Here is a 25,797-nt window from a genome sequence, read left to right as displayed (position 1 = left end):
ATCTTAAATTAACGCATTCTTGGCTAGCCCCCCATATTCCACTATCTGTAAATTTAAGGTCATCCAAAATTCTGCTGTCTCGGTCTTAACTTGTAAGAAGTCCCATTGTGCTTGCTGCCTAATAGCTCCCAGTCAGGCAACACCTTGTCTGTAAAATTATCATCCTAGTACATAAATTTCTCCATGGTCCTGCCCCTTTCTACCTCTATTTCCTCAGAGGCATCTACACTCCTCTAATTCTGACATTCTGTACATTTCCAATTTTAACTGCTCTATCAATGGTGGCTATGCCATTGTTGTATTGGCCCCATACCCTGGAATTCTCCCGCTGTGCTTTTCCATGTCACTTTCTTCTTATAAGACACTCCTTACAACATACCTTTTTGACTACATTTTTGACCATGTGATCTAATCTGTATGCAACTCGAAGTCATTATTTGTTTTGAATTGATCTGTGAAGCTTTTTAGTACATCTTAATATATTATAGATACTATATAATTATGTGTTGCTGTAGTAAAATGATGTTATAGTTTTAGTTGCCAAGGAATTCAAATTACCTGGCGTATTTTCTTTTGAGGCATCTGATGTAAGGGTAGACAAAAGAGCTTCTGACTTGAATTTCTTCTCGGGAATATGATCTGTAGTATGGTGGCTAGATGGATTATATTTCCGTTCTGGAAAAATAACAATAAATTGAATACAGATTAGAATACATGTACCTTATTTTCCACATTTTTAAAATTTACGTAATAATAACTGATTTAGCATCAGCTTCAAGAAATTACTTTCTGGATCTAGAAAATTCTGGAGTAGCCGAGTACTAGTATTAGATATCAGCGTGATTAGTGCCAATGGTGAATAATGAAACACTGATATGACATATTAACAGCAATGTTCCACTTAATCTTGGTGATCTTTCCCACTCTTATTTGTGTGGATGGCAAACATTTTTTTAAAATGAAATTAAAAAAAAAACACATATTAACTACTTGGGAAAGGAACACTTTTCTACAGAGCCAATCGGTATCTGCATTCAACATTTCTAGGCTACATAAAAGCTAATTGGTCTAAGCGTGTGATCAAAACAATAATAATTACATTTAAAAAAAACAGAAGAGTCTTACTAATGTGTCCAAGGAACACTGAGTCATCCTAACCAAAACAACTTGTAAAGCACGTGACATGATACCTACTTTCTATTGGCGTGTGAGAGTGAGCGTGGTGGTTATTAACTGGCTGAGGTGGATTGTCCAGCTCCAAAGATCCTGAAATAAAAACAAGGCAAAAATCAGCCATTTATTTGATTTTTAAAAAAACTATAAATAACCAATCATGGAGGCTAAGATTCTTTCCACTCAGCTCCAGAAAACTGCTGAAAACTAGTACAGGGTATGGGTTCCTAGCTGCAACAGTGTCAAAAAGATAGTTTTGAAGAACAGTTATACCAGACTCAAAACATAAACTTTGTTTCTCTCTCCACAGATACTGCTAAATCAGCTATGTTTCTCCAGAATTCTCTATTTGTTATCAGCATTCTACGAGATTAGCCACAGTTTTACCCAGTTAATTTCAGTGGCACAGCTAACACAGTCTCCAAAATGAGACTCTTGACAGATGCATGAGATAGACGTAATAGGATGAATGCATAGATAAATATAAATTCTACTTTTAACTATTTCTCAATAATTTATTTTTAAATAAGTGCGCTACTCTTCACCATATATCAGACTCCTAATTAACCAAAGTCAGTCAGAGACAGTGTGCATACTTTTGTACTAGAATTAGTCATCTTCACTCGGGCTTTGTAAAGTAATTTCATTTTGCTAGATTCACTTTAAAAGTTAATTGCTATTACTATAAGAGACATCTAAAACATCTACTGCATTATTTATAATCCATCCTACATACAGGATATATGCTAAGAATCTTTGGTATTTGTTGAATTACAAACTAAACAGTTTTCTTTCTTTCCTCAGCCTCAAGCTTTGCCATTTGCAATGTAATATTAAGGTCACCTATTTATAGATTTGTACTTATCTGTCATACAGGAACCTAGACAGAGCCTTTTAGGAGTATCCTGGTCAGCACGAACGAGTTGGATCGAATAGTCAGTTTCCGTGCAGTATGACTCTATGACTGTCCTCAATCGTTAGCCAGTATAATTGGTCAGGCTCATGAATGCTATTTATTCTGGGTAATCCCCACTTTTCTGACTAACTGAATGCAAAGATACTGTTGGAAAAGTATTACAATTAGTACTGAAGCTGCCATCCGTTAAATAATGAGAGTGTGGCTTCTGAATTACTCCAATGAACTGAGCAATGCTACATTTCAGTAGACCCTTAAAACCTCTAAGCATTACTCAAGGAGGTATCTGCAATATCTATGCTCTTTATTCTCCTTTTTCTTTTGCAATCAAATTGTCAGATTGCATTGTCAGATCAATGGAAAAGGGGATTTTTTTTTCTTCACATCTTTACTTTGTTCAGGGATCCATGAAAATCCTCAGTCACATCAGGAATATACAGTCTGGGTGACACCACATGGTGTTAAGAAAATGCTTCTCAATACAAAGTGTGGGAATTAATATGGCTACATAGTCTAATATACCACTGTGGGAAGCCAGCATGCTAACAGGAAGGCGAGAGTATTGGTACAGAATATTAACTATGAAAATAGCTTTGCAAAGAAACTGATATCTTGATATCCTTTGGTCATACAAATCTATTGAATCAATTGTTACCTAACTGCTGTTGTTGCGCCATAATCTGTACTTCTGTAAACAAGAATCATCTGCTTCAGCTCAATTTAATGTTGTAGGAATAATTCAAAAAGGTACCTTTTAAAAAGAACAGCTATTAAAATTACTGAGTGGATTACCAAATTTACTGCAATGTATGTGCACATGTGGGATTGGCAACAACAGGCATCCTGGCATTTTGTTTCAAGTACCCATAAAACTCCATAGTTTTGCTTTAATACACCTTTAATCAGAAAAGCTAAATGAAACACAAAATTATGATTTGTACTGTCTTAATATAGAGCATTAAATATAATTTTATTCACATAACATTTTACTAATATAACAATAATGCCATAATTGAGGGACTTTTGCTGTGTATCTCTAGGATCTTGGCCCAACAAATAACCATAAATTATTTTATTTTAAATAAAATTCCAAGGTACTTCCTTTCATAACCAAATAATGAGCAACGTACATTGTTTCACCACCACACACATTATATATTAACCCTGTCTCACAAAACGCTACCAAAATTATCAGACACTAAGTTGAATAAACAGATACTTTGTTACCAGTTAACCATTAGATTGATTTTCACCTGCTGAGTAAATTTGCAGCAAATTCCCCTCCATCCACTAACCCAACTTCAGTATTGTACCCATTCAATGTGTTTCCCTAAACCCCTAAACTCCATTAAGTGTGTTTCTGGTATTGCATGCAAGCATATTTAATAACCAGGACAGCATAAATCATATGACTTAGTTTAGGGTGTAGGTTTGCTCGCTGAACTGTAGGTTTGGTATCCAGACGTTTCATTACCTGGCTAGGTAACATCATCAGTGGCGACCTCCAAGTGAAGCGAAGCTGTTGTCCCCTGCATTCTATTTATATCTTTCTCCTAGATGGGGTTCCTAGGGTTTGTGGTGATGTCATTTCCTGTTCGTTTTCTGAGGGGTTGATAGATGTCCCACGACAAGCAGACCAAACACAGCCAGAAACCTCAACCACCTTACCATGCATCAAAGTAGTTTCAGAAATGAGAGGCAGACTACCAAGACCCCTCGGAATCCTAGTAGCACACAAACCCACCAACACTCTCAAACAAAGACTAACAAACTTAAAAGACCCAGTACAACCCATGGACAAAACCAACGTCATCTACAAAATGCCAGAGAATTCCTAGAGGCCTGGCACTCCAACCACAACACCATAAACAAACACATAGATCTAGATGCCATCTATCAACCCCTCAGAAAACGAATAGGAAATGACATCACCACAAACCCCAGGAACCCCATCCAGGAGAAAGATATAAATAGAACGCAGGAGACAACCGCTTTGCTTCACTTGGAGGTTGCCACTGATGATGTTACCTAGCCAGGTAATGAAACGTCTGGATATCAAACCTACACCCTAAACCTCAACCTGAGCTACAAACCTTGCAAAAAATGACTTAGTGGTGGTCATAAAGGTAGGCAGAAGTAGCGTTAAGGCATACAAAAAACAGAGGAGTTTCAAAATTGGGACATTTGTGGACTGGAGGTCATTACAGATCAGTGAGAATCTCCACATCCCCCACCATCCATGTCCTGTATCTCCTCTGCTTCATCTCTGTCCCATTATTGGCCACTCTCCAACTCTGCTTTATCAGAAAGGCACACTTAGTCTTGACTCTCCATATGCAAAACCATAGAATACTGATGGAATATGTACAAATTACAGTAAAAAGAAAACTCATCCATAAATAAGGTTAAATGTCAACTTATTCAATTTAAATATTCAAACAATATTTAATTTGCCAAATACATTAATAAATGATCAATTGCACATGACAATAAAACAATTCAGGGGAGGGTGAGGAAACTCTACAAGAATCCCCACTTCAATAACAGAGGGAGCCCAGTATAGTGCAAAAGAAAGACTGAATCATTTGACAAACATCTTCAGCCAGAAGTGCAAAGTGGATGATCCATCTCAGCTGGCTCTCGAGGTCTGCAGCATCATTGATGTCAGTCTTCAGCCAATTCAATTCAATCCATATTAATATCAAGAAATGGTGCAAAACACTGGATACTGTAAAACTATTCACGACATTCCAGCAATAGCACTGAAGGATTGTGCTCCTTAAATAGCTGGGCCCCTAGCCAAGCCTCTCCAGTACAGCTACAACATTGACATAGACAATGCAGAAAATTGCCCAGGTGAGTCCCAAGAACAAAAAAAATCCCTCCATTTTACAGTCAATTATCAGTTGAAGTCATGAAATTGCTATCATCAGAACTATGAATAGCACATGTTCAACAATAACCTGCTCACCGATGTTCAATTGGGGTCAACCAGCACACTCAATTCCAGATCTCATTACAGCGTTGGTCCAAGCATGGATAACGGAGCTGAACACGAGTGGAATGGATGGTGATTGCCCTTAACATCAGATAGCATTTGATGGAGTGTGGCATCAAGGGGATCAAAACAGAAGTCAATAGAAATTGGGGGAATTCTCCAATGGGTAGAGTCACACTCACCACAAAAGCACTTGTCAGAGGCCAATTAACTCCGCCACAGAATATCACTGCAAGAGTTTCTCAGGATCATATCCTCAGACATACCATCTTTAGATGTTTCAGCAATGATCTTACCTCCATCATAAGGTCAGAGAAGAGGATACTCATCATCAAATGCACAATGTTCAGCAGCATTCACGGAGACTGAAGGTATCCATATCCATATGCAGCAGAACCTGGATAACTTTCAGGCTTGGGCTAATAAATTACAAGTAACATCTGTGCCACACAACGACCATCTCTAATAAAAGAGAAACTAAAAAATCTCCCTTGATATTCAATGACATTATCATCACTGAATCCACCAATATCAACTTATTCAGTTTAGTATCTGCTAATTCAAACAATACTTAAATTTTCCAAATGCATTAATAATCAATTGTGCAAGACAATAAAACAACTCAGTGGAGGAGGGAACTCCATGAGAATCCCCATCCTCAATAATGGAGGGAGCACAGCACAGCAGTGCGAAAGGCTGAAGCATCCTGAGGGTTACATTCACCAGAAACTGAACTGGGCAAATCTCATACATATTGTGGTTATAAAAGTAGGTCAGAGGCTTGGGATTCTTAGACAAGTAACTTACATCCTCAGGTATGCTCAAGTCAGGAATGTGATAGAATAATCTTCACTAACCTGGATGAGTGCAGCTTCAACAACACTCAAGAAGCTTGACACCATCCTTGACAAAGCAGCCTGTTCTATTGGTACACCACCCAAGATTTCAACCATACACTCTCTGTGCCACTGATGCATAGTGGTTGCATTATGTACCATACGTAAGGTGCATTGTAGCAACTCACCAAAGATCCTCCAATAACTAGCCTCCAAACCTGCAAGCTCCATGAATAAGGGAAGTTGATGCAGTGGAACATCTCTACCTGCAAGTTCCCCTTCAAGTGACACACTATTCTGATTTAGAACTTCATCTCTATTTTTTTCCACTGACACCAAGTCAAAAATCAGGAACTTTCTTCCTAACTGTTCTGAAAGTGTGTCAACACCAGGTGGATGGCAGTGATTTAAGAGGGCACTGCAATAGACCTTGCTCAAGGGCAATTAGAGATGGACAACAGATGTTGATCTTGCTGACCACTTTCATGTCCCATGAATGAATTAGAAGTATTTACTTATTTCATCCATTCCAAAAAACTCCAGAAAACTTTTACAATTGCTTGTAGATTGTTCAGTTTGGGAGACAGAAGGGTGGGTCCAATAGTAGTATTCTAAATTATAATAGGAGAGCCATGAAAACAGTGCTCGCTAAAGTGAACTGCCAAATTAGATTAAAAGTTAGGACAATAGAGATGCAGTGCCAGACATTTAAGGGATTATTTCCAAATGCACAGAATAGATGCATTACAACAAGAAAAAAAAATTCCAAGAAGGAAATCCATCATCTGCAGTTAAAAGCGATAAAGAGAGTATCAGACATAAAGAAAATGTGTATAATTGCACAAAGGTCAGTGGAAGGTCAGAAGATTAGACAATAGAAAAAATAGCAAAGAATGATAGAAGATAAATAAGGTGGGACAAATTAGATCATAAAAGAAATCTAGAAACATAAAAACACATTAAGTGTTTCTATATATACTTAAAAAAGAATTAACTAAGTGATTGTCGGTCAAATAGAAGTTGAGCCGGGGAATTACAAAAGAAAACGGAGATGGCAGCCAAACTAAACAAATGTTTTGCATTTGACATCAATGTAGAGAACTTAAGCAACGTCACAAAACTATCAGTAAATCAGTAAATCAGTAAAGCAGGGAAGAGCGCAAATACAAGGGAAATGGTATTAGAGCAGTGGGTTGAAAACCTCCAGAGTCCTAACAAACTTCATCCAAAAGGTCTTAAAACCAGTTGCAGATACTTAATGCATTAGTTTTAATATTTCAAAATATATTTGGAGACACTTGCATCAGATTGGAAAATATAGTACATGCAACTCCTTTAATCAAACAGAAAGCAGGAAACTTGCAGTCAGCTAGCTTACCATCTCTTAGAGAAAAGAAATTAAAAGCTATTAATAAAAGTATAGCACAGCACCTGGAGAAATTTCAGGTAATCGGGCAGAGTCAATGTAAACAGTTTTGGACCAGTTATTAAAAGGAAAGATATACTGACATTGGAGGCAATCCAGAGAAAGTTCATTAAGCCAATATCAGGTATGAAGAGATTGTCTTATAAAATGAGATTGAGTAGATTGGGCCTGTACTTGTTGGAATAAGAAAGAATGAGAGGAAACTGTTCTGAAAATACCAAATTCTTAAAGGATTTGACAGGGTAGATGCAGAAAGGTTATTTATCCTTGTGGGAAAGTCGAGGACAAGAGGACATCATTTCAGAATAAGACGAAGATGAGAAGGGATTTCCTCTGAGGTTTGTTAATCAATGGAATTCTTTACCACTGAGGGCCAGTGAATATACTTAATGACCCAGCTTGAAGGCCGAGACAGACGTATTTTAAAATCAGTAAGAGGGTAAAGGGGAAAAGGTACAAAGGTGGAGTTGAGGTGCAACAGCCTTATTGGGCTGAATGGCATACTTCTGCTCCTATGTCTTAAAACCTTACAGTCTTGTGGTTTTATACAAGTTTAACCAACTTATTGCAGTTTCTTGAAGAAATAACCCATACTATGGATTAAAAGGAATTGGTCGATGTGCTATTCTTAGATTATCAGAAGGCATTTGATCAAGTGCCACATCAAAGGTTATTGTAGAAAATAAGAGCTCCTCGTGCAGGGTTAAAATTTTGGCAAGGATAGAATATTGTTTTCCGTTAGCTAGCCAGACTCAGAGTCATAGAGATGTACAGCATGGAAACAGACCCTTCAGTCTAACCTGTCCATGCTGACCAGATATCCCAACCCAATCTAGTCCCACCTGCCAGCACCCAGCCCATATCCCTCCAAACCCTTCCTAATCATATACCCATCCAAATGCCTCTTAAATGTTGCAATTGTACCAGCCTCCACCACTCCCTCTGGCTGTTCATTCCATAACCATTTGCCAGCATTTGGCCCATATCACTCTAAACCCTTCCTATTCATACACCTATCCAGATTCCTTTTAAATGCTGCAGCCTCCACCACTTCCTCTAGCAGCTCATTCCATATATGCAACACCCTCTGCAGGAAAAAGTTGCCCCTTAGGTCCCTTTTATATCTTTCCCCTTTCACCCTAAACCTATGCCCTCTAGTTCTAGACTCCCCCATCCCAGGGAAAAACTTTTGTATATTTATCCTATTCAGCCCCTCATGATTTTATAAACCTCTATATGTTCACCCCTCAGCCTCCGACTCTCCAGGGAATACAGCCCCAGCCTATTCAGCCTCTCCCTGTAGCTCAAATCCTCCAAACCTGAAGAAGGGCTTATGCCGAAACGTCGATTCTCCTACTCCTCGGATGCTGCCTGGCCTGCTGTGTTTTTCCAGCACCACATTTTTCAACTCTGGTACTCCAGCATCTGCAGTCCTCACTTTCTCCTAGTTGATCCCAACCCTGGGAACATCCTTGTAAATCTTTTCTGAACCCTTTCAAGTTTCACAACATCTTTCCGATTGGAAGGACACCAGAATTCCAAAAGTGGCCTAACCAATGTCCTGTACAGTTGGAACATAATCTCCCAACTCCTGTACTCAATACTCTGACCAATAGAGAAAAGCATATCAAACATCTTCTTCACTATCTACCTGCAACTCTACTTTCAAGGAAGTATGAACCTGCACCCCAAGGTCTCTGTTCAGAAACACTCCCCAGGGCCTTACCATTAAGTGTATAAGTCCTGCTCTGATTTGCTTTTCCAAATAGCAGCACCTCACATTTATCGAAATTAAATTCCATCTACCACTCCTCAGCCCATTGGCCCATCTGATCAAGATTCCATCGTACTCTGAGATAACCTTTATGGCTTCCAGTACATCTCCAGTTTTGGTGTCATCTGCAAAACTTACTCACATCCAAATCATTTATATAAGGATAGTGGACCCAGCACCGATCCTTGTGGCACTCCACTGGTTATGGGCCTCCAAGCTGAAAGGCAACAGTGCACCACCAACCTCTGACTTCTACCTTTGAGCCAGTTCTGTATCCAAATGGCTAGTTATCCCTGTATTCCATGAGATCTAACCTTGCTAACCAGTCTCCCATGGGGAACCTTTATCAAACACCTTACTGAAGTCCAGATAGATCATGTCCACTGCTCTTCCCTCAACAATCCTCTTTGCTCCTTCTTCAAAAAACTCAATCAAGTTCACGAGACATGATTTCCCACTCACAAAGCCACATTGATTAGCCATAATCAGTCCTTGCTTTTCCAAATACATGAAAATCCTGTCCCTCAGGATTCCCTCCAGCATCTTGCCCATCACCAAAGTCAGGCTCACCAGTCTGTAGTTCCCTGGCTTTTCCCTACCTTTCTTAAATAGTGGTACCACATTAGCTAACCTCCAGTCTTCCTGCACCTCACCTGTGACTATCGGTGATATAAATATCTCAGCAAGGAGCTCAGCTATCATTTCCCTAGCTTCCCACATAGTTCTAGGAAACAACTGATCAGGTCCTGGGGACTTATCCACTTTTATGTATTTCAAGACATCCTTTACTCATTTAGTATCTCCTCCATTGCCTGCACCTCCATACATAGGCTGCCTCGCTGATCTTGAAGGGTCCCTATTCTCTCCCTAGTTACCCTTTTTGTCCTTAATGTATTTATAAAAACCCTTTGGATTCGCCGTATCCCTATTTGCCAAAGCTATCTCATGTCCCTCTTAAGTGTATGCCTACTGCCTTTATACTCTTCTAATGATTCTCTTGATCTCTCTTGTTTATACATGAATAGCTCATTTCTGGTTGGCATGATCTAAGGAGTGATGTACCATAAAGATTGGAGCTGAGGCTTCAACTCTCTTCATCCAAATCATATTCTGTCTATAAATAGTAGGGACAGAAGGTACGGTTGCTACATTTGCTGATGACACAGATAGATGGGAAAGTCTGCAAGTCACAAACTATCTTCATAAGTTGCAGAGAGGACACAAGGAAGCACAAAAGGATGGTTTAGGTGAATGGGGAAAAAATCTGGCAAATGGAATATAATGTAAGGAAATGTGAACTTGTCAATTTTGGTGAATTAAGAAAAGCATATTATTCTTAACTGTAAGAGACTGCAGAGCTCTGAGATGGAGAGAGATCTGATGTCCTTGTACATAAATCACAGAAGGTTAGTATACAGGTATAGCATGTAATTTGGAAAGCTAATAGTATTGCAATCAGTTATCATGAGATGAATTAAAAACAAATATCTGGAAGTTCTGCTTTAGCTACACAGATCATTGGTGAAATCATACCTGCAGTACTATGTACAGTATTGATTTCCTTATTTAAGGATACGATACGATTACCTTGGAATCAGTTCAGAGAACAGCTTAGTAAACTAATGTTTGGAATGGGCAAGTTATCATACAAGGACTGTTAGATACACAAAGCTTATATCAGTGTGAACTTCGAACAGCAAGGGGCAATTTGACTGAAATATAGAAGATCCTGGGACATCTTGACAGGGTACATGTGGAAAGAATGTTTCCTCTTGTATAAGCTTTTTAAAAAAGGGGCCTCCCATCTAGGACAGAAATGAAGTGAAATGCTTTCTCAGAGGGATGTGAAAGGATGCTCTTCCTTGAGAGATGTTGTAAACAGATAATTTGAAAACTATTTAAGGCAGCAGTAGATTCTTCATAACAAAAAGGGGGTCAAACATTATCATTGGAGGAGGAAATGTGGAGTTATAATTTTAGCCATGATCTTATTGAACAGTGCAACAGGCTCGACAGCTCTACTCCTATTTCACGTTCATATTTCTTTAGACCAGACTGTAGACAGGACACTCTGCATGTTAGCTCCCTGCATTAACACAAGTAAAATTCCCAATCTTTGAAGTCAATACCAGGAACATAATCAAGGTGCAATATTTACAAGTAAAGTAGGAACCCAACTGCCTGGATTTTACCTTTCTTGTGGTGGACAAGTTTATTATGGAGTAAAAATGGTTTTAAGAATAACATTGCATAACATGGCACTTTCTGTTGAAAAATTACAGTTTAACACCTTAAGGCATATGAAAAAACATATTGTAACTGCATCTGCCAAGAAACAGACATGTTACATTATCTGTATAAAATCAAACTAATAAAAATTGCACCTTACTGACATCTACTGGCAATTTAGTGTTACTGTTGTTACTACGCTTCTCAACTTTAGTTTGTACAATGCCAGGAAATGTTTTGAATGAGATTTTGAAATTTACAATTACAGTATAATCCTGCAATAATTTAATGTACTTACTCCTTTCTAATATCTCTGTAATTCCAGCATTATCAGCTTCAAGCTCCATTTTAAACTTGGCAAGTTCTTGGTCCAATTTACGTAGATGTCTATCCACCTGGTAAATTAAAAAAAACACAATAAATAGATAAAACTATGTACTCAATTCCATAACACTTAACATGGGTTATGATAGGTGGCTACATATATTAAGCTAAAGCTTAATCAGAAATCTCATTAGAATCTTTTTCGCTTTAAACAAGGCACTTCTTACAGTTTTAAACTCTAATAGATACAAACCTAGCCTGAACAGCCTTTGGCATTTCCACTGAAATCAGTTTCAAAAGTATTGCTTACTTTAAGTATTTCAATAACATTTTACTGCATTATTGCATAAGATATTTGTATTTAACTCCTTCCACTGTCAATTATCCTATCCCTGCATTTTTTCGCATTGATCTCTGTGATATACCACTCATCACATTGTGGAACCAGAAGATAAGCCTAAGAATGGCTGAGTTAGTAGAGAAGGTTGATGAGGGTAATGTTGTTAATGTCACTAATGACCTTTCAAAAGGCTTTTGACAAAGAGCCACATAAAAGACTAGTCAAAGTTAGAGCCATGGCGTGAAGAGAACAGTAACAGAATGGAAGAAAAAAAATTGGCTGAACAGACAGCAAACAGAGCAGTTGTTTTTAATATCAATGGTTCACTTGGTCCCCTCCTTTTCTTGATAATATAAATGTATAGGCTTGGGTTTAAAATATGCGGGTTAAATAGCCTCAAAGTGTTGTGAACTGTGAACATCAAAAGGACGTTCCACAGGCTAGCGGAATGAGCAGATAGGTTACAGATGAAATAGAATGCAGAAGTGTAATTTATTTTAGTGGAAGGAATGATGAAAACCTTAAAAGATCAAGGATATAATCCTAAAGCAAATGCAGAAGCAGAGGTGCCTTTGGTATATGCACAATTGTGCAGGGATTTGGGAATTAAAGGAGTTGCATGTGCAGAGAACCAATGTGGGCATAACAGATGGCCTCCTTCTGTGCTATAAGGCTGAGGAAATTATAATGAGGAACCTGGAGATGGAAGAGAAGTTGCATCAGTTTTCACAATAGAAGACACCAATAGCATGTGACTATCACTACAGAAGGAGGAGAGCTGGGGAAGCTAGTGTGCCTAATACCAACAAATCACCTGACCCGATGGTATGCATCCTAGGGCATTAAAGGAAGTAACCAGAGATAGTGGATGCACTGATATAAATCTAAGAATTTCCGCAAGATTAGAGAAGTTTCAAAGGATTGGCAGATTGCCAATATAACATCTTTACTTAAAAAGGGAAGGAGACATAAAAAAAAACTAAAGGCGGGTTACCTTGATGTCCGTTATTAGGAAATTGTTAGAGTCAGTCATAAAGAATGTAATAGCAGAGCACAGGTGGCACGATGACCCAGTGGTTAGTACTGCTGCCTTAGAACATGAAGGACCCAGGTTTGACTCCAGCCTTCGGTGACTGTGGGGAGTTTGTATGCTCTCCATGTGCTCCAGTTTCTTCCCACAGTCAAAAGGTGTGCAACTTAGGTGAATTAACCATGCTAAATTGCTCTGTAGTATCCAGGGATGTGCAGGCTATGTAGATTAACTAAGGTAAATATGGGAAACTGGTGACTGGTAGGTTGCTGGGCTTGGGTAGAAACCTCTTTGGAGTGTCAGTGTAGACTCGATAAACCAAATGGCTTCTTTACGTACTGCAGGGATTCTATGATCCCTTCCTAATTAAAAATGCATAATATAACTCAGTAAATCTTTCTAGCAAATCTTCTTTGCACTCTCTCTCTAGGGCTTTAATACTTCTCCTTAAGTAAGGTGCCCAGAACTGAGCACACTGCTCCAAATGCAGTCTGACCAATGAATTGTAGAGGTGTAACATCACTTGCTTGCTTTTATATTCTATGCATCTACTTATAAACCCAAAGATCCTATAAGATTTCTTAACAACTACTACAACTTACCTGGCCACTCTTCAGAGAATTATGCAATTGAACCCGGAGGTTACTCGACTGTTGTACTTCCCTCAAAATTGCACCATTGAATCTGTACTGTCTCTTCATGTTTCTCTACCAAGATACATTACTTCACATTTCTTTGTATAGACATCATCTGCCAGGTGTCTGTCCATTGGGCCAACTTGTTGATGTCCCTCTGAAGTTGCTCAGTGTCATCCTTCCAATTCACTATCCTACCTAGCTTCATATTATTTGCAAATTTAGAGATTTTGCCCTCAAATAAAGCAATGGTCCCAACATCAATCCCTGGTGAACAAGTCTGAGGAATGTCCACCTATACACATCCTGCTTTTTATCCTTTAGCCAACTTCTAATCCATGCTGTCAACAACCCATCAATCTCAAAACATTTCTAATCTGCTAACCAATCTGCCATGGAGCACGGAATTAAATGCTTTCTGAAAATAGGAGTTGGAATATTAATTAAATGGACAAAGAATACATAAAGCTGCACAACAGAGGGATTTGGGAGTTCTCATCTATAATCATATAAAGTTTGCCTACAAGTTCAGGGGTAAACAGGGAAGGCAAATGGAATATTGGCTTTTATAGAGTGGATTGGCATATGGAGGTTTCAAAATGGAATGGAGTATAAAAGTAGGGAGGTTTTGCTAAAAGTATACAAGGCACTAGTGAGACCACACCAAATACTGTGAATAGCTTTGGGCCCCCTATCTGAGGGGAGAAATACTCGCATTGGAGGCTGTCCAGACAAGGTTCACTAGACTAGATACCAAGTATCGATTAGCTCCGTTGGCTGGGTGGCTGTTTTGCAATGCAGAGTGACACCAACTGCGCAGATTCAATTTATAAAAGGTCCCATCTTGCTGATCCTACCCCTTGCCTGAGTTGTGGTATCCCTCAGGTTAAACCTACCCACCCCCCCCCCCCAACCCCCACTAGACAGTAGCCGTGAGGTCCTTATGGCAGTACGTAATGATGGCTGGATATTTATTTCAAAATGCTCATAATACATGAAACGCAGTTAGGAAATATATTTAACACCAAAGATAAGCTTAAGGAACTGTCTTTTTGAAAAAATGAATAATTCTGCAAAAACCAACAGTCAGCAAGAACCAACTCAACACCAAAACATAACATGCAGGAAAGCAGACAAGTGCATGTTTGTATTGATAACTTACTATGGATGGATTAAACAGTCATAATATTCCAATAGCTAAATAAACAGATAGCAATTGGAAGAGATACCATACTTCATGCATCTAGAAGTGAAAGTTCCAGACTAAATAGGCTTAAACAATTACGTAAACTTTGGATTTTCTTAATTGTGTATCATGTATAGTAAACAAATAATAAACTATTGAATAAAAAAAATGAAAATCTGTAAACACACAGCAAGTAAGGTGGCATCTGTGGAGAATGAAATTAACAAGTAACCTTTCATCAAAATTCGAAAACAAGAGATATGACAGGACTTAAGCAAGCACTGAAGCAGAGACATAATGGAGTGGAGAAAAGATCAATAACTAAAGTCAGTAAAAAGGTGAAAAGCAATTGAGATTAAATGACAAAATGATGAATGGCGCAAGGAAAGTGGACGGCAATGTGAGATAAATAAACAAAAGATGGGTCTAGAGGAGGTATAAATGGCAAAAGCAGAATCATTACTAACAGATGTTGAAGAAATTAAACGCAGCATTGGTTATGATTTGAAACTGTTCAACTCAATATTGAGTCAGGAAGGCAATTAAGTACCTAATTGAAAGACGAGACGTGATTTCTTGAGATTCAGGTGAGCTTCATTTGAACAGTTTAGGCGGCCAAAGACCCAAAGGTCAGACTGACAGTGGGGCAGAGAATTAAAGTGACTGGCGACCAGAAGCTCAGGGTCATCCTTGCAAACTCAAAGGACGTGTACTGCAAAACAATCACCCAATCTATGTTTGGTCTCCTCAATGTGAAGAATAGTGAAGTCAAGGAAGGAAAGGGAAGAGTTAGAGATGCAATATTTTTCCAGATATTATTGCTAGACAGAGATACATGCCTGGGTTAGATTTATACACTTAAAACAAAATTTTGATACCCACTCACCAAATCATAAATTTGATTTGCTAACTGGACCTTCTCATCAGCATCTTCCAAGGCTTTATAATAGTCCTATAAAAACATGATTCAAGCAATTAAATATCTATTTATTAAACTTAGAGGCAAAAGAAATGGTAACCTAGCCACCAGTACCAGTTCTTTATCCCCCCAAATCCCCTGAATTAGTGTAGGGAGTGTTGTTGCGAACAAAAGCCTACATATTCTTTTGAAGGTTCACACAGGAACTCTATCAGAGGGTGCAGGGAATAGCTTTGAGAGTATCAACTGCCTCGGTGGAATCACAGTTGACGAGCTGTTGGAAATGCTTTTTTGAGCATTGATAGGCAGCATTGTCATCCTTGAGGAAAACATCAGCCCTGTAAACGAAGGGGATTTTGTCCATAATATTATAAGTCTACAGAAGGTCCTGGTTGCTTCAGAAAAGCTTTGCATAGCATGACCACAGTATACTGTTGGTTTCCTTGGGTTTTCTCTTACCACCATTTGTCTTTCGTTTGTTGGATTGGTCTTTGGCATCAATCTTAAACTGCTGCAATTCTGCCTTCTTGATTTACAACTTTGGGTTGTTTTGCCAGGTAACAAAGGTTACTTCTTTTGCTCCAAAGGATCACTTATTTTCACATAAGTTTTTGGTCAAATTGGTCCTGACAATGACAGCTAGTACAGGGGACTTTATTTGATGCCACTGTTCTGAAACCAAAGTTGGGTGTGTGAAGATATTCAAGATTGATTGTGAGCACCTTTTAGGTTTAGACATTTATCTTTTTTCCCTTGGACATTTTGTTCTTGTGATACCTTGCACTGGATGGATGTTTATTACAGATCAAATAAGTTGATAATTTGCCCAACAGGCATCCGTCCCCTACATAGATCAATTTATGCAGACTTTGCCTAGATCTTTTGACTCAAACAGTGATGTAATCCAGGAGGACTGGGCAGCACGGTGACTCAGTGGTAAGCACTGCTGCCTCACAGTGCAAAAGATCCAGGTTTGATTCCAGCCTTCGCAGACTGTGTGGAGTATGCAAGTTCTCCCATTTATTTGTGGGTTTCTGCTGAGTGCTCACGTTTCCTCCTATAGTCCAAACATGTGCAGGTTAGGTGGGTTAGCTGTGGTAAATGCTGGGTTAGAGGGATAGAGTGAGGGCTGTGTCTGGGTAGAATGCTCTTCAGAGGGTCGGTGCAGAGTCAATGGGCTGAATGGCCTCTTTCCACACTGTAGGGATTCTGTGACTCAGTGGTTTGATTTGGGATCTCTTGATGATTTTGTATTAGTGCTCTGAAGAAGATAGTGTGCTCAATATGGTATAGTTGTAACAAACACTATCAGGAAAAGAACACTATTTCCGTTGGCTTTTCCCACATATTTTTCTCACCCAATGGTTCCTCTTCAGATATCAGAGTCTTGGCCAACCCTAGCATTAAAGTCTACCTGAAGGTTAATCATTCCTTCTTTTGAAATGACAGTGATGACTTTGTTAAGGCCAAAATAAAACTTTTTCTCAACAAGTTGATCATGTCAAGGTTCAGACTGTAAGCACCAATGACTTTGGCATATAGTGGCTGACCTATCCGGTGGTCTCAACAAGCTATGTTCCTCTAATATTTCCTGCTGCTGTGCAGGGAGCTTGGAGATCCATGAACAGAAGCAACTTGCAGCACTGGAAGTAAATGTGTCTGCACACTAACAGGCATGAACAGACCTTCTGAGGGGCTGTGTGGCCACGGAGCATAGGTCATGAGCCTTTCATTTGTATAACTGGGGAGTTTTGAAAGTGCACCAAGATCCTATTCCAGTTGACAAAACCAACTCAGTGTCAGGCTTACCTTTCCATCAGAACTTCAACACATAAGTCAAGAAATCTTACTAAATGCAATCTAATAATCTGCTCTGTTAGTATCCTTTTTCTAAAAGAAGAAGCACTTTTATTACATCTGCTTTAGAATTTAACTTTGACGAGTTAATTGCGAAATTAAAAAAAGGTATAAATAAAATGCTTCCATATAGTCCAATAAGTTTATTTTGTGATCATCTGAGCTATGCAAATCAGGAAGATTTGAATTTCAATCTGTATTAAGCAAGCTGACCTCACCTTGCCCCTGAATATAGGCACTGAAACTGCCTTCCGCAATATCTAGTTAGGAAAAGAAAAGCACACTCATATTCTTACTCCTGCTGGCTATACACTTCCGTGGGATCACAAACTGTGTGGATGCTATATAAGCATAATGACATCTTGTGGCCTCTCAATGGAATGGTTAAATAGCTTACTGGCACTTTCTGTCAAGGCTCATAAATCAATAACATATTTTGTGCAAAGGGCAGTAGTCATAGAACACTTTCAGGAGTGATAAGGGGAGTAAATTGAAGAAGAAAAATGAACAAAAATATGAAGTTTCTCCTCCTGTCCTGAAGCAGGATTTGGTACTTAATGGCAAAACTGTGCTACTCAATTCACAACTTGCTTTATTACCATATATTTGCATAATTCAATTTGAGTCACTCCAATGTTGCAAATGGACAAAAATTTACAATTGATATTTTGTTAAAGTATCAACAAAATAAAACTAACAAAATAGTACTTGCCTTCTTGATTGCTTCCATCTGTTCCTCTCTCCATTCTGGCTTGTTTTTTTTGGCATTGACAAAGAACTCATTCACCCTTTGTTCTAACTGATCCATTGCATCTGTGTGGGGAGGAAAGGAAATCAGCTATTTTCACAATATGTATGAGGATTAATAGAGTTGCCAATCTTGGGCAAAATACAGCTTTAATCTACATCAATATCACTGATTTTTCATCATTGTGCAAGGAACTTTTAATTAAGAGGGTAATGGAATTTAATGCCATCCTTATCAGAATTCATAAGACTGAGCTTCCACAGCTCTGAGAATAATAGACTTAACACATGAATCTAACAAATATAGCATTGTACTTTGGATTAAATTGACCAGTACTTTGATTAAATAACCTGACTACCAATTTTTGAAGTCGGATAGTGTATATTTACAGTCTATGTTAATTAAGAGACCACATAGGAACTTTAGTGGCAACGAAACACTTTCAGTGTGCTGTATTTCACTCCTACCAATCCAAATCTTTTTATTATGTTGTACATGAATTTATATAGTTTTGCAAGTCATGGCATGATACTTTTTTTTTTGCAGGTTGCCCTGCATCCATTAACTAAATTCACAAGAATACTTCAACCAAGGACTGGTCGGCACAATTGGGATGCAGTTAAATAAGGCAGAATGTAGGTAAGACAAGTAGATAATTCAGCATTCACTTAGTATTCCTATTGCCGTTAAGCATTATCTTCTTCAAAGAATAGAAAGGCTCTGAGGAATAGTGATCAATAGTGAACTGCATTCAAAGCTGATGCAATTTTTATTAATATCCTTCTTAATGTTTTCCTTCACTTATGAATTACCCTTTATTTCTTTCCTCATACTTTTCCATTCCCTGCATTTTACGTTTTGTAAGGCGACATCCAAAAAGGAACTCAAAAAGTATAAAAAGTACTTAATAGGATCAAAAGAAAACTGCAGAGTAGTAAGGCAATTCAGCCCTCGTGCAGACATTAAAATCCCCCATTTGGAGCACTGATTTTGTGCAAATGGTAGATGAAGTAAATCTTTAAAGAATTCAGAAATGCCAGGAGGTAGCATGGGTTCATTATTGGGAAGGCAACATTTAGAATACACGCCAACAGGAATTCTTTACAAGGTGATCAACAACCGAATGGGTGGTTAGCAACAGTGACTGAAAGCATGACACCAAAATAACTTAATAAATCCCAACAGTCCAAAAAAAGCTGGTATTCTAAAAAAATTATAACTCAAAAGGTCTTTTAGTTGGTTTTTAAAATTTGAAAAATAATTAACTTAAAAATTGCATGGCCCTTATATACAGTAAGTCTGTGAAGATCAAATTATTACCAGCAGTTTCAGATTTTAATTTTAAGACTTCTGCTTGCCTTAAGCTTCTTTTTCAATTCCATAAGCTTCTAAAGCTTATGATAAACAAGCTTTCCATAGATCAGTTGCATTTTACTGTATAACTGCATTTTAAGGATTGTACTGTTTTTTGCCAAATGAATCAGATTACATAGTTTCTAAATGTACCCAGAAACAAACTTTTATTTAATACACATGAAAATGTTCAAATGAGACTTCTAATTAATATGCTAAATTAATCAAAAATTCAAATGCTTCAATCCAAGCAGCAGCGATCAAAGTTTTAAAGCAGTGAAATTATGGTTGGTATCTATTGTAGCAATAAAGGTAATTGAAAGTCAAGTCACCTTTAAAACAATTTTACTTTTTGTTATTAGATTGTCCTGATAAATGTTAAGTTGCATTTAAAATTGCAAGGGCAATTCCACAACTAATTTTAGTTGGATTTTCTTAGTCTAGTTTTGGCTGATACTTTCTCTACCTAGTAAACCATGAACATCAATGTTGAACAAATTACTCAAAATGGTGAGTGCTTGTAACTGTACGTAGTTTACAATGTTAATTTGGTAAGAATCTTAATAATTGTTTGTAGATGTGTTTTAATAACAAGTGTCATCAATTTGATGACTGCCTCAATTAATATCAACACTGCCTCTTAACTACTTTAATAATGGTGTGAAATCAACCAGTAACTGAGACATTTGAAGAAAGTCCACAGCAAAGTATCATAAATTGCTATATTAAGTAATTTATTAGGCTAGTCAAAAAGGAAACTCTTCACAATAACTCTCTACTTAGTGGTTGTACTACTATTGAAATGTAATGCCACAATGCATTTTGCTGTATAACTGCATTTTATGGAGCTTACTGTGATTTTTTTTCTGCCAAATGAATCTGATTTTATAGTTTTTAACATAGCTAGAAACAAACTTTTATTTAATACACATGAAAATGTTTGAATGAGACTTATAATTAATGTGCTAAATTAATCAAATTCAAATGCTTCAATCCAAGTGGTGGTCAAAGTTTTGACGCAGAGAAATTATGGTTGGTAACTATTGTAGCAATATAGGTTATTGGAAGCCAAGTCTCCTTCAAAAACAATTTTATTTAGTTTTAGTTATTAGATTGTCCTGATAAATTTTAAATTGCATTTAATCTAATGCATCATTTCTATCTGATTTACTTTTAATAAATTTCCAGAAATTCAGAGATCAAATATTTCAGTATATCTGTATTTCAAATGAGAATGATACAAGAACTCAAATATTAAAAACTGCAAACTTGGAAACTATTCTTACATTAGGCTTTACAAGCATTTCGTTTCTAATTATATGTACGGACGAGTGCAATTTTAAGAAAATTTACAGAAAATATATATTTTAAAAATACGTTAACGAAATTAAACATTTTAACGTTATCACGAAAAACTAAGTACTTAGCAGTTACAATGACAAAGTCGCACGGGGAGATCACAAAAAATCTTTTTTACACATTTTCAGACCGAACCACAAAATGCAATAATGGTTCCACCAAAGCTGAGTACTCAAGAAAATATTCGCAAAGTCTGTACAATGAATCATTTATGGAAACAAAATCCAAGTGCAGCTAAAAAAAAAAGGAAGAGAAGTTGCCACCTAGCGCTGGATCAAGCGCTTGGACGCTGTTGCTATGGTATACGTTGCTTAGGACTCTGCAAGTGAGTGACAAAACGATCATAGATGAGGGAGGGGAAAGAACTAAAATAAAGTAAAAGTAAATTACATCCGCAAATCATTGGAATATCAAAAACGACTCGGCAACTAAAACCGAAATAAAAGGAATTTACTTTGGATGAAACTTATATTTCCTGAATCCTTTCAAATGTTGCAATATTTGGTGGTTTGGGAAATCTTTGAAGAGGCATTTTCTTTTTTAAAAAAAAAAGAAACTGAAAAGAGTTACGATGGAAGGTGTCGCGGCTGTCAAAGAGTGTTCAGTGCAGTGCCCGGGCATATTAAGAAAAAAGTGTGGGCGAGTTGTGTGCCTGACAAGACTAACGTGGCTCTGCATACTCTGTACTTGCAGGTCCATCTCTCTCATTTCCGTAAACCTGTCGCGCAGATCCATGGGAAGTTGTTCGATCACTGTCGAGAGAGGAAAACAACAACAACAATAGCGTTAATGGTGGATTCTCGCTTCACTCCGCTCGGCCCTGCCACAGAGAAAAACATAACAATCCCAACTTCACAGCGCTGCCTAGCCCTCAATACTCACTTTCCAAGTAATCCTCCAAGTACAACATTTCGAGTAGGGGTGAATTATTTTTAAAAGCCGCACGATTTGTTTTTAAAAACGGGATAGTGTTATTTTTTCCTCCCCCCCTAAAATGGTTCCAATATGGCGTCTCAAGACAGCGCCGCTCGTTCGTTCAAAAAAAATGGGGAATGGAAGACAAACTCCGGCGCCTGGGCTCCGCCCCGCGCGCTCATATCCTGCTCTCCGATTGGCGGGCCGGCGGGCAGCCGTTGCGTTGGCTGGACACGCCCTCAGCGCCCAGGGAATGCTGGGTGATGTAGTCTGGCTGTTTCCGTTGGAGGCGGGTCGCCGGCGGCCTCTGTATTCTTAACTCGAATAAAGCCTGAACTCCTTGATCGATCGTTGATGCCACGCATGATGTGGGGTGAGGCGGGGTTGGTTGTTCAAGTTGGACAGGCTTCGACATGCAGTTATTGTTTCTGATTACTGTCTTGGTCATTTGATCCCGTAGTCAACTTCCACACAACTCAGCAATTACTCTCCATTCACTGATCCAGTGCACACATATGAAAAGGTGCTTCTTACAACAGGGCCATCTCGCTGGTGAGGCTTCTTGTCAGAGAGATGTCTAATTTGCCCAGTCCCTTGCTCCAAACCTTTTTAAAAGTTAAAAGTCACACAACATCAGGTTACAGTCCCAACAGATTTACTTTCGAAGTGCTGTTTCTTCATCAGGTGTTTGTGGAGCAGCACCATAGGATACAGATACCAAAAGATTTCAGTGTCATGCGGCTGAAACATATTAAACAAACTTTTATCTTTTAGAATAGTTTTGCTCGTTTCGGTTCGTTAATATGTAAATCCCAGAACTCCTTTTAAGTCACGTTCTCAAGATAACTACAGGTTTTCTAACGCAATGTGTAATCTCAACTCAGACAGTGCAGTAAAGGTGTGAGGTTTAAGTCTGTCTGTGTCCCAATCTTGAGTCAGACTGGTTCTATTTCCAAAGTGGGAATTACAGAATCTTACATGGATTGACTGTAGGTTATACATTTTTGAACAAAATAAAATATAATTTTGCAAATACAGATTCACCCCATAAACTTATGTGTGTGTGTATGCGCGCACGCCGCAGTGATACAGTGAGTGTGTGGGTGTGAGAGAGTATGTATATGTGTGCTGTAAGCTTGGTAAAGAATGAGTGAGAATGTTGTAAGCCTATGAGAGGGTGTGGCGGGGAGGCGCATGTGTGTGCATATCAGAGAGAGCATATGTATGACAGAGAGTCTGTGTTAGTGTGTGAGAGGGAGTGTATAATGCAATGGGGTCACCCCCCCCCCCCCCCCCCCCCCATCCCCAACCCAACCCATAGTGTAGTGTGATATGAACCCAGGGTCAAGTTTGAGGTTATCCTCATGGGTACTGAACTTGGCTATCAGCCTCTGCTCAGTCACTTTCGGTTGTTGCTTGTCCTGAAGTCTGCCTTGGAGGATGGTCACCCAAAGGTCTGAGGACAAATGTCCTGGACGGCTGAAGGTTCCTCGACTGGGAAGGAACACCCTTGCCTGGTGATTTGTTGTACGGTGTTCATTCATCTGTTGTAGTGTCTGCTTAGTCTTGCCAATATACCATACTCTCAGGGCATCTTTGCCTGCAGCTTATGCGATAGACAACATTGGCCAAGTCATATGAGTACCTGCCGCGTATATGGTGGGTGGCATCCCCACATGTAATGGTGGTGTCCGTGTCAACATTCTGATATCTCTTGCAGTGGCTGCTGTGACAGGGTTGAATGGTGTTGGGGTTGATTTTGTCCTGAAGGTTGGGCAGTTTGCTGCAAATAGTGATCTGTTTACGGTTTGATAATATGTAGAGGAGGTGTGGGAAGCTCTTGGCGAGGTGTGCATCCTCATCCATAATGTATTGCAGGCTGCGAAGAACATGGCGTAGTTTTTCGGCTCCTGGGAAGTACCGTACAACGAAGGGTACTCTATTGGTTGCAACCCATGTCTGTCTCCTGAGGAGGTCATTACGGTTTCTCGCTGTGGCACCTCAGAACTGGTAGTCGATGCGTTGAGCATCGTACCCTGTCTTTGAGCACCTTCATACACATCTGAAAATCCTGTGTATGTGTTAGGCTTGTCTGTAGGGAATGGCTGTTTTAATATATTTAGGTTGGAAGCTAGAGAAGTGTGGCATCGTGAGGTTATCTGTGGGTTTGTGGTAGTGAGGTGTCATCCTTGATGGAAATTCATGTGTCCAAGAATGAGACAGATATTAAAGTGTAGTCTGTGGTGAGCTTGATGGTGGGATGAAACTCATTGATATCACTGTGTAGTTGTTTCAGTGACTTCTCACCATGGGCATAGAGGAAGAAAATGTTGTCAGTATATCTGGTGTATAGTGTTGGTTGGAGGTGTTGTGCAGAAAAGAAGTCTTGTTTGAACTGGTGCGTGAAAATATCAGCATATTGGGGTGCAAATTTGGTCCCCAAGGCTGTTCCATGTGTCTGGATGAAGAGCTGGTTGTCAAAGATGAAAATGTTGTGGTCGAGGATGAAGTGGATGAGTTGAAGGATAGTGCTTAGAAATTCGCAGTTGTTGGTTTGAGTACTGAGGCTATTACAGTGATGCCATCATTGTGGGGGATGCTGGTGTCGAGTGTGGTGCTGAGGTGCCCATCCTTGATGGAGATGCACGTGCCGACGTGCAGCAGCAAGAAACTGTAAAGACCTCCTCAGGAGACAGACGCATGTTGCAACCGATAGGGTACCCTTCAATGTTCAGTACTTACCAGGAGCCCCAAAACTACACCATGTTCTTCGCAGCCTGCAACACATTATTGATGAGGCTGAGCATCTCGCTAAGACTTTCCCCATGCGTCAACTTCTCGCCTTTAAACAACCACCAACCCTTAAACAGATCATTGTTCGCAGCAAATTGCCCAGCCTTCAGGACATAATTGACCACAACACTGTACAACACGGCAGGTGCAGTAAGACGTGTCAGAGTGTCGTAGAGTCATAGCAAAGTACAGAACATAAATGACAAGGACACCATCATTACAAATGGGGACGCCACCCACCGTGTACGCGGCAGGTAGTCATGTGACACAGCCAACATTGTCTATCTCATAAGCTGCAGGCAAAGATGTCCTGAGAGCGTGGTACATTGGCGAGACCAAGCAGACAATACTACGACGGATGAATGGACGCCACACAACAATCACCAGGCAAGAGTGTTCCCTCCCAGTCGTGGAACACTTCAGTTGTCCGGGACATTTGTCCTCGGACCTTCGGGTGACCATCCTCCAAGGCGGACTTCGGGACAAGCAACACGCCAAAAATCATCCGCCAACATTTCCGCCACCTCCAAACAGACCCCACCATCAGGGATATATTTCTGTCCCCACCCCTTTCCGCCTTCCGCAAAGACCGTTCCCTCCGTGACTACCTGGTCAGGTCCACACCCCCCTACGACCCACCCTCCCATTCTGGCACTTTCCCCTGCCACCGCAGGAACTGTAAAATCTGTGCCCACACCTCCTCCCTCACCTCTATCCAAGGCCCTAAAGGAGCCTTCCACATCCATCAAAGTTTTACCTGCACATCCACTAATATCATTTATTGTATCCGTTGCTCCCGATATGGTCTCCTCCACATTGGGGAGACTGGGCGCCTCCTAGCAGAGCGCTTTAGGGAACATCTCTGAGACACCCGCACTAATCAACCAAACCGCCCCGTGGCCCAACATTTCAACTCCCCCTCCCACTCTGCTGAGGACATGGAGGTCCTGGGCCTCCTTCACCGCCGCTCCCTCACCACCAGACGC

The 25,797-nt window shown here is 39.4% G+C and overlaps 1 protein-coding gene across 1 annotated transcript in view; it reads right to left on the bottom strand.

Annotated features, from left to right (window-relative positions):
• ing3 (inhibitor of growth family, member 3) overlaps positions 1-22,157 on the bottom strand; it is a 34,772-nt gene extending 12,615 nt beyond the window's left edge. Inside the window, exons 1-7 of the mRNA XM_072551538.1 lie at positions 21,986-22,157; positions 21,784-21,855; positions 18,356-18,456; positions 15,754-15,819; positions 11,651-11,747; positions 1,195-1,266; positions 559-675 (exon numbers count right to left, since the gene is read on the bottom strand). Of these exons, the coding sequence (XP_072407639.1) occupies positions 559-675; positions 1,195-1,266; positions 11,651-11,747; positions 15,754-15,819; positions 18,356-18,456; positions 21,784-21,855; positions 21,986-22,013 (553 nt within the window). The 5' untranslated portion in view covers positions 22,014-22,157. The remainder of the gene's footprint in view (positions 1-558; positions 676-1,194; positions 1,267-11,650; positions 11,748-15,753; positions 15,820-18,355; positions 18,457-21,783; positions 21,856-21,985) is intronic.
• Between the last annotated feature and the right edge of the window lie 3,640 nt (positions 22,158-25,797).

The sequence above is a fragment of the Chiloscyllium punctatum genome, chromosome 32 (genome assembly GCF_047496795.1).
Source record: "Chiloscyllium punctatum isolate Juve2018m chromosome 32, sChiPun1.3, whole genome shotgun sequence".
NCBI classification, from domain to species: Eukaryota; Metazoa; Chordata; class Chondrichthyes; order Orectolobiformes; family Hemiscylliidae; genus Chiloscyllium; species Chiloscyllium punctatum.
Note: the sequence above shows the minus strand (reverse complement) of the source record. Positions and strands in the feature narration are given on the sequence as shown.